This window comes from Desmodus rotundus, chromosome 7, assembly GCF_022682495.2.
Source record: "Desmodus rotundus isolate HL8 chromosome 7, HLdesRot8A.1, whole genome shotgun sequence".
NCBI classification, from domain to species: domain Eukaryota; kingdom Metazoa; phylum Chordata; class Mammalia; order Chiroptera; family Phyllostomidae; genus Desmodus; species Desmodus rotundus.
This window is the reverse complement of record NC_071393.1, coordinates 105,202,038-105,214,794: the sequence shown is the minus strand read 5'-3', so window position 1 is coordinate 105,214,794 and position 12,757 is coordinate 105,202,038. Positions and strand designations below refer to the sequence as shown.

Genomic DNA, 12,757 nt, shown 5'->3' with positions numbered 1-12,757 from the left:
GAGGCTACTCTATCCGGAGGGGTATTCACTGTTAGAAGGCTTCCTCTGCTAGACCACAAAGCACCCCTGCCTGACTCCCTCCAGCCTAGGCCTCTGTTTATTGCATTTCTGTGTTGGAGTGGACGTCTGGAAGTTGAACTTACTGACAATCTGTTTCCTTCGGCCCGAACCTTTGCACACAACCATCTGAACTGTAAAGTGTTTAACCCTGAGGACTAGAAAGAGGAAAAACGTCTTTACGTTTCAGGAGCTTTTACAAGAAAAGGAAAATAAATGAATGGCGCAAATTGTCCCTCCTCCAGTTCGTTATTGTTGGCGCTGGGACAGATGTTCTAGCAGCTTTAAGGTCTTCCTCTAGTGAATGTGGCCGACTGGTGTGTGAGGTTAGTGTCTCCTTTTGCACTCGGATTTGGCTGCAGCTGGGAGAAGATAAGAGAGTTCAAATTAGGTTTCAAGCATCCTCGGAACAGTGAAGATGAACCCTCTCCTCGCCTGACTCCTGTCCGTCGGAGGAAAGCTAGCTTCCTCCTGGGCCCTCCCCGCAGGGCCATGGCATCAGAAGGTGGCTGGAGGGGTGGTGAGACGTTTATCTTTCTTTGACTTAACTGCCTATCTCAGGATGATGGGATAGATATGGCAACGCTACACAGCAAACCATTTGGCAAGTTTCATTTACCTGTTCAAAGCTGTCGTTGAATCCTTGTGTGCTTTAAACCAAAATAGCCCATAGGTACCACCTGCTATGTGGGGATGGGCACGGTGGGCAGGACCCCGTGGCAAACAGTTACCAGGTGGACACTTGTGTTTCCATCTGTCTCAACCAAGGTTAGGCAAGTGCAAACACAATTGTAAAATCAGCATCCCTTACACTTTCCCTCTTTATGGTGGTTAATCTCACTACACAGACTTTAAATTCCTTTCCTAAAAGCCATACTTTGCAGGCCACGAATGATTTTTTTTTCCTCCTAGTAAAAAGCAAGAGGAGCTGGCAAGGCAGCATGAAGAGTTTGTCCTGTCACTGAACAACACGATGGGGAAAAAAGCCACTACTACTATTTACATCAATGAGACTTACACCAAAATAAACATGGAGAGAGAAGAAATAAAATTGCAAAGAAAATATATTCAAGATGTAGAGGAGCAAATTGAAAAAGAAAGAGCAGAATATTTGAAAAGAAAAACAAAATTGAATGAAAAAGTAAGTGGTATGATTTATTTTTTTATAATACAGAATCATACAGGATCTCGTGCACGAAACGGGAAATGACTTACTTGTCCTCGGGGCTAGCCAGCACCCCCGTGGTGTCTTCTGTGAAGACTAGGATGGGAGCAGAGCAGAGACGAGGACACTGGGGCCCCTTGGGGAAGACATTGAATTGTATAGCAGTAGCATCTCAGTTTATGAGATAGAATATGAGTGACAGGATTTGTGTCGCTGGGGTGGCCCCCTGCTCATATGCAACCCTCTAGGGACCACAGATTTGCCTCCATGTCATCTGGTTGCCTGCCTGCGGCAGTTCTGAGGCCCAGTCTCTATGGACAGGACCAGGGAGTTCAGCCCGGCCCCAGCCTGCTGCTCCTGCTGAATGAATCTGAGACTCTGGGACTCGGGTTCATTATTTCCCACTGATGGTTGTGTGTGTGTATGTGTGTCTGTGTGTGTGTTATATTTCTCTTAGATTGTTAGGGTATGAGTAGGATATTAATGTTTGCTGATGTTCTACTTGGCATGAACCAGCATTCAGTAAAAGCTGAGTGAACAGCATAGTTACTGTGTGTGACTCCCGTCTCTTCCTTGGTGCCGGGCTGCTCAGCAGGCAGCTACCCCAGCAGTTGCCCAACTGACTTACAGCAAAAATTCTATCACGAACATATACTCACGACTAATGCACGTCTCAAAAATAGTGAGCTCCCGTCACTGGGCAAGAACTTACTGGCATGTATTGTTGTCACAAGGAAGTGGAAATTTTAGGAAAAGGTCCAAAAGGCATTTTACTGTTTTCGTGCCGTGTTGACAACGATGATGAGCAGCACTGACATCACCCTGCAGTTTCCAGCTGGGGGCAGAAAGGGGCCGCATAACAAACCTGACAAGCTCAGGGGAGGCCTGCGTGACGGCCTTACAGACCCAGAGGTCTAAAGAAACCACATAGGTCGGCCTGAAGTTAAAAACGTTCATGGCAAGCAGTCAGGACCTAGACTAGAGTCTTCCCTGGCAAAAGTCTACCTTTAACTTAGTTGAGCCTGTCTATTGTCTTTTTGCATCTATGATAACACACCTTTGGAAGGTCAAATGTCCTTTTTCCCCACCTCCGAAAGCACAGGCACTGAGGCCAGAGGAGGAGACAGACCCAGTCATTGTTATTGTTCTCCTGTTAATTGTTGATTGTTATCTGTCCTGATAAATGGTAAAGTAGGATTTATCATTTTACTTTTATCCAGACCCAGAGGTTTTCCCCTCTTTGCTTTCTCCCACCTCCCTAATATATTACCAGTGGATTTCACGTAACCCCCTTCTATCTCCTCTTCTGATTGTAAGGAATAAAATAAGGTGCAGAACTGCCGTTTTCTGGAGCATTCTCTCAATGCATTGAGGTTTTGCTTCCTGGCAATTGTCGTCAGCGTGGCTCAAATAAACTCATAAAAAATCTTACAGGTTTGGAAGTTTCTTACATTGACACAGTCCTCTTCTGAAAACACTACTCTCGTCTCCCTGAACACCCCAGACCCTCACACTGGAGCAGCTCACTTAAGTTACAGGAACCAAAAGTGGGGTGTGTCTGTGTGGGCAGAGTGGAGTGAGGGGGAGGAGGGGGAGGCGGGTTGAGGAGTGGGGAGCCCTGTTCTTTTCCTTCCTTCCCCTGGGACTTAAGTGGCCCCTCAGCAGTGGCATCAGATCTATGCTCTGGCCACCAGAGGAAGGCTCCCCTGGGCAGGATCCTGTGTGTCTCCGCCGCTGTTCCCCAGCACTACCGACAGTGCAGGCCGGGCCTGGCCTGTGGCAGGCACTCTCTAATATTACTTCACTGTATGAACGGGTGTCTAACTTCATTTTAACCTCTACGGGGACGTCCTCCTCTTCCTCTTCTGTAATGTAAATATTAAAATGTAAGAAAAGAATCTCAGAGGAGCTTAAAATGGGCAATTTGCAACATGCCAGGTTCCTCCTTAGGTCCATACAGTCTCTGTCACAACTACTTAATTCTGCCATTTTAGCAGGAAAGTAGCCCTAAACAATACCACTTAGGTATTGTTTAAACAATTTATTTAAAATTAGAGCAGCTTTACAAAAACAGGTGGTGCCTGGATTTGATGGGGAGGTGGGGAGTAGTTGGTCTACCTCTGGTGATCCCCCTGAGAAATGGCTCCAGTTAGGATACTTAGTGCAAATAGCAGAGGCCCCGACTTGAACTGGCTTCGACAGTAGGGGCATTTATTGTCTCACACAGTGGGAATTCCCAATGCAGAGCAGAGTTCTGGAGGAGTTAACTCAGTGGCTCTTCCCTCCTCTCCAACCTTCTTCTTAACGCTGGTTTCTCTCAAAGTGGCAAGATGATTGCCAGTGACAAGTGGACTCTGTGCTGCTTTATTCAAGTAAAAACAGGAAAACCTTTCCTAACCAAGGACCGTAAGTCTTCTTGCCATGTCTGATCCAGCCAGGTTAAGACACCACCCTCCCCTGGCACAGTTAGGCATCCTAAAGGAATCCCCTGTACCAGTGAGCTAGACCGACTGAAGTGGGTGTGACGGAGGCAGCCACCAATGTTCCCTGAAGGCACAGCATGGGCTGTGGTAACAGCCTGTTAGTTCCCCTTACTCTCTATGAAAGAGGAAAAACAATTACAGTTATCAGAGTCTTCCAACCCGTAAGATCTCCCTAACACAAAACAAGATGCTTTTTGCTAATATTATATCTATAGTTGCAAGACCTTGGGAGAAGGCTTAGGCCAAAGCCTAAACACAGAATTCTAATTTTCAGCAAAATTTATTTATTATTATTTTTAATTTATTTATTTTTAGACAGAGGGGAAGGGAAGAAGAAAGAGAGGGAGAAAAAGATCCATGTGGTTGCCTCTCACGCCCCCGCTACTGGGGACCTGGCCCACAACCCAGGTGTGTGCCCTGACTGGGAATCAAAGCGGCGACCCTTTGGTTTGCAGGCTGGTGCTCTGCAAGCCAAAGCCACTGAGCCACACCAGCCTGGGCTTTCAGCAAAATTTATTAATCACCAAGTTTCCTTCAACTGTGTCCCGGTGTAGACATAATTGATAATGATCACCTTCATTCATATTAGCCACTTTGGGTGACTCGGCTGGTGGCTTCGATGGAGAGTCATCCAAACATATGCTTTCCTGACTCTCTACTGTAGAGCTGAATATGTTTCCTCAGGCCTTACTAACCTCTTAGTTACCTTTTCTTGATAATTCATTTTGCCAGACAAATCCATTGATGCACTTGATTCTGATAGGAGGGTAACACACGTAATATTTTGACAAGTGGTCAGAATATGTTTGTACAAAGGTAAGAAGTTGTCTGGGACTGTAAGCTGCCCTGTCTTCAGTGAGTCTGTTTCCTCTGTCTTTAGTCTGTTTGTTTCCCATTAAATACTGTGAAGCTGGGTTTCCAGACACAATTCTTCATTCTTTCCTTCGACTCTCCCGATCTCCAGCACACTGTAAATCTGGTAACTGTTGCTATGGTGTTTTACTCATAAGTGGCTACAATGGCTCTTGTTTTATAGCTTGCTATTAATGATCATTATTTTAGTGCTCTTATAAATTTACTATTTCAATATTTTATAATGGCAGTTTGGTCCTTGTGGTTCACTCTTTTTCCTATGATGCTATAAAACAGGCAAACCCTGTTTTGGGTGGGGTTTTTTGTTGTTGTTGTTGTTGTTGATATACTGAGATTGACTATGGTACGCTTAGGCTGAACATGAATTAGGTTGACAAAATAAAAAAAGATTTTCTAAACTTTGTTGTCCTCATAAGCTTTTTGATGGGTTTATGCTTATCACTGCAGATGGTTGAACAAGAAAACCTTTGTGAACTTAGGAGACAGCACACTTATCAAAAGAAGAAAGAATTGGATAAATTAAGGCTTAAAGAGGCAAACATGAAAGAAAAAGTGAACACTACCGCAGTGGTAAGGAAGAATAAGCCTTGTTTTCAAGCCCGACCCAGGCGCCTCTATGTGTACTACCCTTAATGTAACTGGCAAAGGTGTTTTAAAAAAGGAATTGATTTTAATTTACCTCTATGTCATTCCGGAAGAATATTTTTGTCCACTTCTGATAAAGTGTTATGGTGCAATTACATTTTCTTCTTCAGGAATATGGTGGGAAGAATGAAGTTTGGCATGCTTTAAGAACAAATTACATATGATGGGCCAAAATACTATAAAAATTATTTTTCAAAAATGCACACAGAACCATCCAAAATGCATACAGAACCATATGTAACATCTCTATGATATTGCTTTATTTTACATAACGAAATAAATAACCATGGACGGATTCCTTAGTTCTGAATGTGTGATGATGACAAAGAATTTAGTCTCTCAATTTATACTGGCAATAGGAACATGCATATGGAAAGCAGACCATTTGTTTGAGTTAGAAAGTACTTCAGAACTCTGCAGTTCTATTTTTAAAAAAAATTAATAACATTAATAAGCCAGTACTATGTTAAATATTTCGTGAGGATCATCCTTATTTTAAAGATAAGAAGACTGAAGCTTATGGAAGTGATTATAATTGAAAAGATTAATGTTAATACCACCTTCGTGTTATTAAAACAGGAATTCCTGTTAACCTTCTATCACAGTTAGTTGAATTAATGAGTCCTTCTTTCTTCTATCTGTATTGATTAGTGCCTGTAACACTATGTGTGGGGAACAGTCATACTGTAACTTCACACATTTTATCAGAATGCTCAGTTAATTCCATTATACTTTGTATAGGGTGGTTCTGATCATTTTAGTTATAACATGCTGGCTATGATATCCGATTATAAAACACGAGTAAAATACAAATTTTCCCTCAAATATATGCATTTAAGAATATCATTATCTGTTTTTTGAATATCAACATGGTAAGGAAGCGTGAGTCAGGCTCAAGGGAGAATGAGCGTAGCGGAGGGGTAGAACAGATTTTGTCTGCATGCCCAAGTTCATATCTCCAGTCTGGGCCCCATAAATTATAAGCCATGTGCCCTCCCAATTCCAGCTTGGGAAAATGAAGTACACGTTCCTTACTCTGTACCCCAAAGATCTCTGAGGCCAAATCAGACAAGGCTTAAACTTCTCATTTTTCCCCTCCCCCAGTGTAGCCTGTCCATCCCCACCCCTGCCCTTCCTGGTGGAGAACGGTGTTTACAGCACGAACCTGACTGTCACAGACCGGGGCTCCACCAGCCCAGAGTTTTCTCACCCATAAAAGGCGGTTAATACTATTGCCTGTTGCAAACGGCCCCTGTGGAGATCAGTGAGGTCATGCCTGTGTGGCTTTGGCTGAGTGCTGTGTTTTTGGTAAAGTTTGTTCCCGTTACTGCCCGAGATTAGAAAGTAACATTTTGGCTGGGAACTGAGACAATAGGGAATGTCAGATTAACCTTCACGTGGTACCTTTAGTTCAGAAAACTCTGCAGGCAGGTCAAGCTGACATCACGATGGCAGAAAACAGTAACAGTGTGTGACTGTCCAGGTGGCCTACATGTCCACAGCAGGAAGGACTGAGGGTTAAAGGTCACTGATGTCAGGCCTGGTGGCCTTCAGCATTTACTCACTCATCCTGATGATTGGTCAGAGTCCTTTAGACATTTTGCTTTTTGGTGGCAGTTCTAAGACTTCAGACCCCTGTTACTCTGGAACTAGTAGTTATGGCCCAGAATTTCAGTCACACAGGTGCTTTAGAGAAAGAAGTGGTTTGGGGGAGCTGTCACTCACCTGTCTCACGCGGCATGATGGAGAGCACCGTTATATTGCCCGCAGGGTTAGATGGTATTCAGTAACCTGTCCCTGGAACTCTGTGCTGGAAAGCCTCCGTGCTCCCTCACAAGCCAAAATGCAGACCCACGGCTCATACGTTTGCCTCCCTTTTCTTTATTCCAAACCTGCATTGTAAAAATATCTGTTTCTCTCTGAATTTTTTATCCATATTTCCTTTTTAAAATCATGCTAACATTTTTCACAGTATCTAATTGTTTCATTTTCAAACTTCTGATTAAATATTAATAAAGAAACATTCTTTCAGCATGAACATAGCTATCAATTAATGTAAAGACTCCATTTTTTTCACTTGTTTATAATACTCATTCTACCATCCTGGAAGAACACTTTGAAGACATATAGAAAATATAAATTTGTTTACTTTTATAGAAGATAATCAAAATGAAATCATGTCTCAAAAGTTGTTTTTGTAGTTTTCACACCCTCACTGCTATATTTCATTACTCTCCCTTCCAAATTTTGGGGCTTTTTTTTCTCAAGGTTTCAGAGTTATTTCTGTCCAAGGTTGTACTTTGAAGAAACAATTATAAAGGTTGGTTACTTTTACTTTAACGGAAGGACACCCCAGAATAAAAGTTGAATGAGTGACACCTGAATATCCAGGCAGTTGAAATGCCGTCATGAATCGTTTGACAATGATTGAATGCCATAATTTTAAAAAATTTCAATAGGTTCTTAGTGATCACAATATCGAGATAGAACAACTACAAGAATCAATAAGACATTGGGAACAAAAGATCGAAGAAATAAAGAAAGCCTGTAGCATCCTGGAGGATAAAATGTAAGTATGATACTGTATTTTTACTGAAGCATTTCTAGATATTATGTTCCTTTCCTTAAAATTTTTTAATTAGACAAAAATTAGAATATTTTAGTTTACTAAAATTTGTATAATGCTAGCTTTACAGAAGCACCTCTTTATTTTGAAATTAATCGTACATTCAGGCGATCAAGAGAAAAGATTGGGGATGATGCTGTCAGCTTAGGGAAAGGAAGGGACTCTGTGGAATGTGTCATCCCCACTTCAGTTCCTGACTCCCCGTGTGTGACTAAGCCCCCCAAAGGCATTATGGAGGCCTGCCACAAGGCGACCAAGTCACCCAGTGTAGTGGCATCTCCCTGCCATTACAGTGGTGGTTCTTAGACAAGGGGGACTTGCAGAACATACTGATAAAATATGGGGAAGCCTGAGGGCAAAACCTGTTGTTACCTTTGGGGCTTGAACCAGAAACTTCAGGAAATTTTCTAGTCCACCCCAAGGCCCACAGTCTCTCTTCCTTTTGCAAAAGTGTTTCATCCTTATCTCTTTATCCACATGCTGTGTTCTCTTCCTGGTGAGCCCATGGTAGAGCATGGTCATTCCAGACCCATCTGTCTTTAGAGACTGGCCAACAGACTCTTCTGGGAGAATTCCCACATTTCTCATCAAACCCTGTTCGGCTCAGCTCTGGATAGGAAGGCGGGGTTTTGTGATACAAACATGGCTTCTGGGCCTAACCCAGGGTTCTCTGGCAGTTTAAAAGGCAAATTGTGAACTGAGTAGATTCCACAGAAGACAAATAGCTTTGCATGTGGAATCCTGTTATGATATGACTCATTTCTACATACACAGGTTTGAATGCACTGTGATTAAAATTATGCCTTCTAAAGCAGCATTTGCTCAGTACAGTGATCATCAGCATTGGTCCATAAAATGGGCTGTAATCTTTGCACTCGGTACCAGATTGATAATAGGAACACTCAAGTACTACTCCAGTTCCAACTCGGAATTAGAAATCTTTTCCTTTGAAAGTCAGTCAACAGCTTTTAGTTCATTCATGTTTTAAAGAAAAACTAGGCAAAAAATCATAGTAAAATACATAGGTTAGCTCAGATTATTTCTAGGAGTTATGATTAAAAATCTTGCTACACTGATGAAGTTTTGTTTATAAGCATTCTTCCTGTTAGCTAACCGTTTTGAATATATGTTCAAGAAGAAAATGGGGATCCTTAGATGTTCCACTTACAGTGGCTCATCTCTTTGGTCAACCTCAGCTTTTCAAGAGTTTTCATTCAGTTGGAATCTCACTGAGGAAAAGTGTTTTTGATTAATTTGGTTATTCAAGGTATAGGTTACCCCCTTTTGATGAACAAAACTTTACTTTTTCCTCTTTTTTACTTGGCAAATTTTTTAAAATTCTCTTCATTCTTTTTGTTTTGCCACTTAGTTCATTTTTTCTATCAGTGGAGGTAAGGAGAGGTAGCCTAGTTAATTCTTGCTTGGTGGATTTGAAGAACCAAACAGTTTGTTTTATAAGATTTTTTAAGAATAAATTATACAAGAAACTAAAATAATTTGCACAACTCCTATTAATCTATAAGTCTTAATGTTCACCCCATGAAATCTTTAATTTGCAAGCTTGTTACCTATCTGAAGGTCAAAATATTGTGGGAAAACAAACATCACACAACCGTGAGTTTAAATTCTTATCACAGGTGACAAACACAAGGCCCATGGGCCAAATCTAGCCCTCCACCTTGTTTTATCCAGCCTGGCACCTAGTTCCTCCCTGGCGGCAGCACCAAGCTCCTTGCCCCTAGTTAAAGAGTAGTTACATTTATACAGTCTTAAAATTACCTTCAGCCCTTGGAAGGCAACCACGAGACTGATGTGGCCCCCAGTGAAAACAAGTTTGACACCCCTGTATATGTACGCAGTTAAGAATACCTCAGTGCTCCACAAGCCTAGGGGAGGTATGGATAGTTTAATCCTTGATTTTTTGTTATTATTGTTGTTCAGCATGATGTGTTTGCAGAATAAAGGTAGATCAGTGCCTACCTTTCTAAATTGCTGTGATCTTTCTTTGCCATTCCGCTGGTTTTTAACACACAGGAAGTAGGGGGTTGGAAGCTAAGCGTTGTATATGTGACATCCAGTTTGTGACCCAGAGTATATAATGCCATCATAGTGCAGGAGACTGTGGAAATTATAGGTGCTGTTTAAAGGGGCTGAAATGGCTTCAGAATCTTCAAGGTTACCAATAACTTCTGTCCTGCCAAACTTCAGTCTATTCTATTCTATTCTATTCTATTCCTTACAGTTTTTGCATTCTTAACAGAATGTGACATAGATAATCACTTTCACTTTCTGGAAATCCTTTCTTCCCTTGGTTTGCCAAACCTCACATTCTCTTACTTTACTCACTGCACTGATCTCAGGACGCTTTACTCGATCCAATTCTTTCTGACTCTAAAATGTTGGAGTTCCCAGCTCTTTTCACTATTCTCCAAACATGATTTTATTCAGTCTTACGGCTTTAAGTTCCTTCTATATCCCAATAACTCCCAAATTGATATACCCAGCCCTGACCTCTAAACGCTCATACTCTGTAACTTATTATACCTCTTCATTTGGAGGCTATATATGAGATCTCTCAGCTCTAACACATCCTAGACAGAATTCTTAATTCCCCACCTCCTTGAAACAGCTCTTCCTACAGTCTTCCGTACCACCATTTCACCAATCAATACAACCCAAAACATAGACATCGTCTACCACTCCTGTTTTTGTCGCTACTTAACCCTAACACTAGCCGAATCCAAAGGCATGTCCTGTTGCCTTCATCTCAAAATATATCCTGCATCCAATGATTTCTCACCGCCTCCACCACTATGAGTACCTCCTCTGGACCACTGGCCTAGCCGTCTACGTCGTTTGTCTTCCTATACTGTTGCCGTCCTCCACGGAGTAGCCAGAGTCATCTTCACAAGATGTGAATTGGTTCATGTCACTCCTCTGCTGTAAAAATCCTTCTCTTGTTTCCTCCAGAATAAAATCTGAACTTCTACCTTGTCCCCAGGACCTTATATGATCTAATCTCTGTTTACCTCTCCTGCCTTCTCACCCCACTCTTTGTAAAATACACCAAGCTTGTTTCTGCCTCAGGATGTTATCACCTGCTGTTTCTTCTACAGGAAAAGCTGTTCGTTGGGATCTTCACATATCTGGCTTCTCATTGTTCAGTCTTTCACAAGTCGTTCCAAGAGGTCTTTCCTGTCTAAAGTAGCAGCCTTGCTCTCAGGCTTTCTCAAATATCCTTTACCCAACTTTGTGTTCTGTCAGCACTTAACACTGTCTGAAATATGTTATGTGTTTATTTTGTGATAATTTGCTTATGTTCTGACTTCTCCACTAGAGTGCAGTTTTTATGAGAGTAGGTGCTTTGCTTGTGCGGCAGCTCCTGTACTTGTAACACATGCAAAGTGCAGCTGTTCAATAATTGCTTCTTAACTGATTGAATACGATAATAAGGACTTAATTAATCAGTTCAAAGAATAACTTCTTTTGTCTATTATAACGGCTATGTAAGTAAATATGTTATGTAGGGTGATGCGGCTTTGCTGAAAAACATGTCTTAATAGGAATTTGTTTGACTTCCTTTGTTCAAGGAATTTTTTTAAGAAGAACAAGGAAAAACTGAGTGATGCATTTAATAATGAAAAAAATGAATTATTGCAGAAGATAAAAGAGGTAGGAAAATAGAAATCATGATTTTTAGATTATAATTAGATTTTATTTGTAGTTAATATTTGAAATAAATGTGATGAATGTGAAAATTTCCAAAAGTCCATTTTCATGAACTAATAAGAATCATGATAATTAACAGTTATTGATTTAAAGATTTTATTCCCTCCCCAAATACTTTAATTATATAAAAGAGCAAAGATAGTCCGTGTGAAGATGAACCATTTTCTTGGTAACATTTCACGTGGGCACGTTTATTTTACATTAAGACTATCCAGGACTGTGTTTGCTGCGGCAGTACATGTACTAACGTTGGAGTGGAACAGAGAAGATTAGCATGGCCCCTGTGCAAGCATGACACACCAGTTCGTGGAGCGTTCCATATTTTAATGGCTAAAGAAAGCAACAAAATGAAAAGGGAACAAGCCATATGGGAAAGTATATTTGCCAATGATACTTCAGACAAGGGCTTGATCTCCAAAATATATAAGAACTCACATGACTCCACACCAGGAAGACAAACGACCCAATTAAAAAATGGGCAAAGGACCTGAACAGACACTTCTCCAAGGAGGACATACAGAGGGCACATAAACATATGAAAGGATGCTCAGCGTCACTAGCCATCAGAGAGATGCAAATTAAAACCACAGTGAGATACCACTTCACACCAGTGAGAATGACCATCATTAACAAATCAACAAACAACAAGTGCCGGCAAGGCTGTGGAGAAAAGGGAACCCTAGTGCACTGTTGGTGGGAATGCAGACTGGTGCAGCCACTGTGGAAAACAGTATGGAATTCCCTCAGAAAACTAAAAATGAAACTGCCTTTTGACCCAATGATTCCACTGCTGGGACTATACCCTAAGAATCTTGAAATGCTAACTCCAAAGAACCCATGCACCCCAATGTTCATAGCAGCATTATTTACAATAGCCAAGTGCTAGAAACAGCCTGGGTCCATCAGTAAATGAATGGATCAAAAAACTGGGGAACCACACATTGATATTTCTCTCTCTGTCTTTCTCCCTCCCTTCTCCTCTCTCTAAAAATGAATAAATAAAATCTTTAAAAAAAACCAAAATGTGATACATTTACGCAATGGAATACTACACAGCAGAAAGAAAGAAGGAGCTCCTACCCTTCACAACAGTATGGATGGAACTGGAGAATATTATGCTAAGTGAAATAAGCCAGGCGGTGAAACACAAATACCATATGATCTCACCTATAAGGGGAA

The 12,757-nt window shown here is 41.3% G+C and overlaps 1 protein-coding gene and 1 non-coding gene across 2 annotated transcripts in view; both read left to right on the top strand.

Moving 5' to 3' along the window:
• CCDC175 (coiled-coil domain containing 175) overlaps positions 1–12,757 on the top strand; it is a 54,608-nt gene that overhangs the window by 11,576 nt on the left and 30,275 nt on the right. Inside the window, exons 5-8 of the mRNA XM_053928528.1 lie at positions 970–1,198; positions 5,026–5,148; positions 7,683–7,792; positions 11,440–11,521. Coding sequence (XP_053784503.1) covers positions 970–1,198; positions 5,026–5,148; positions 7,683–7,792; positions 11,440–11,521 — 544 coding nt within the window. The remainder of the gene's footprint in view (positions 1–969; positions 1,199–5,025; positions 5,149–7,682; positions 7,793–11,439; positions 11,522–12,757) is intronic.
• LOC112312055 (U6 spliceosomal RNA) lies at positions 11,800–11,904 on the top strand. Its single transcript, XR_002975511.1, has one exon. It is a non-coding gene; the product is annotated as a U6 spliceosomal RNA (small nuclear RNA).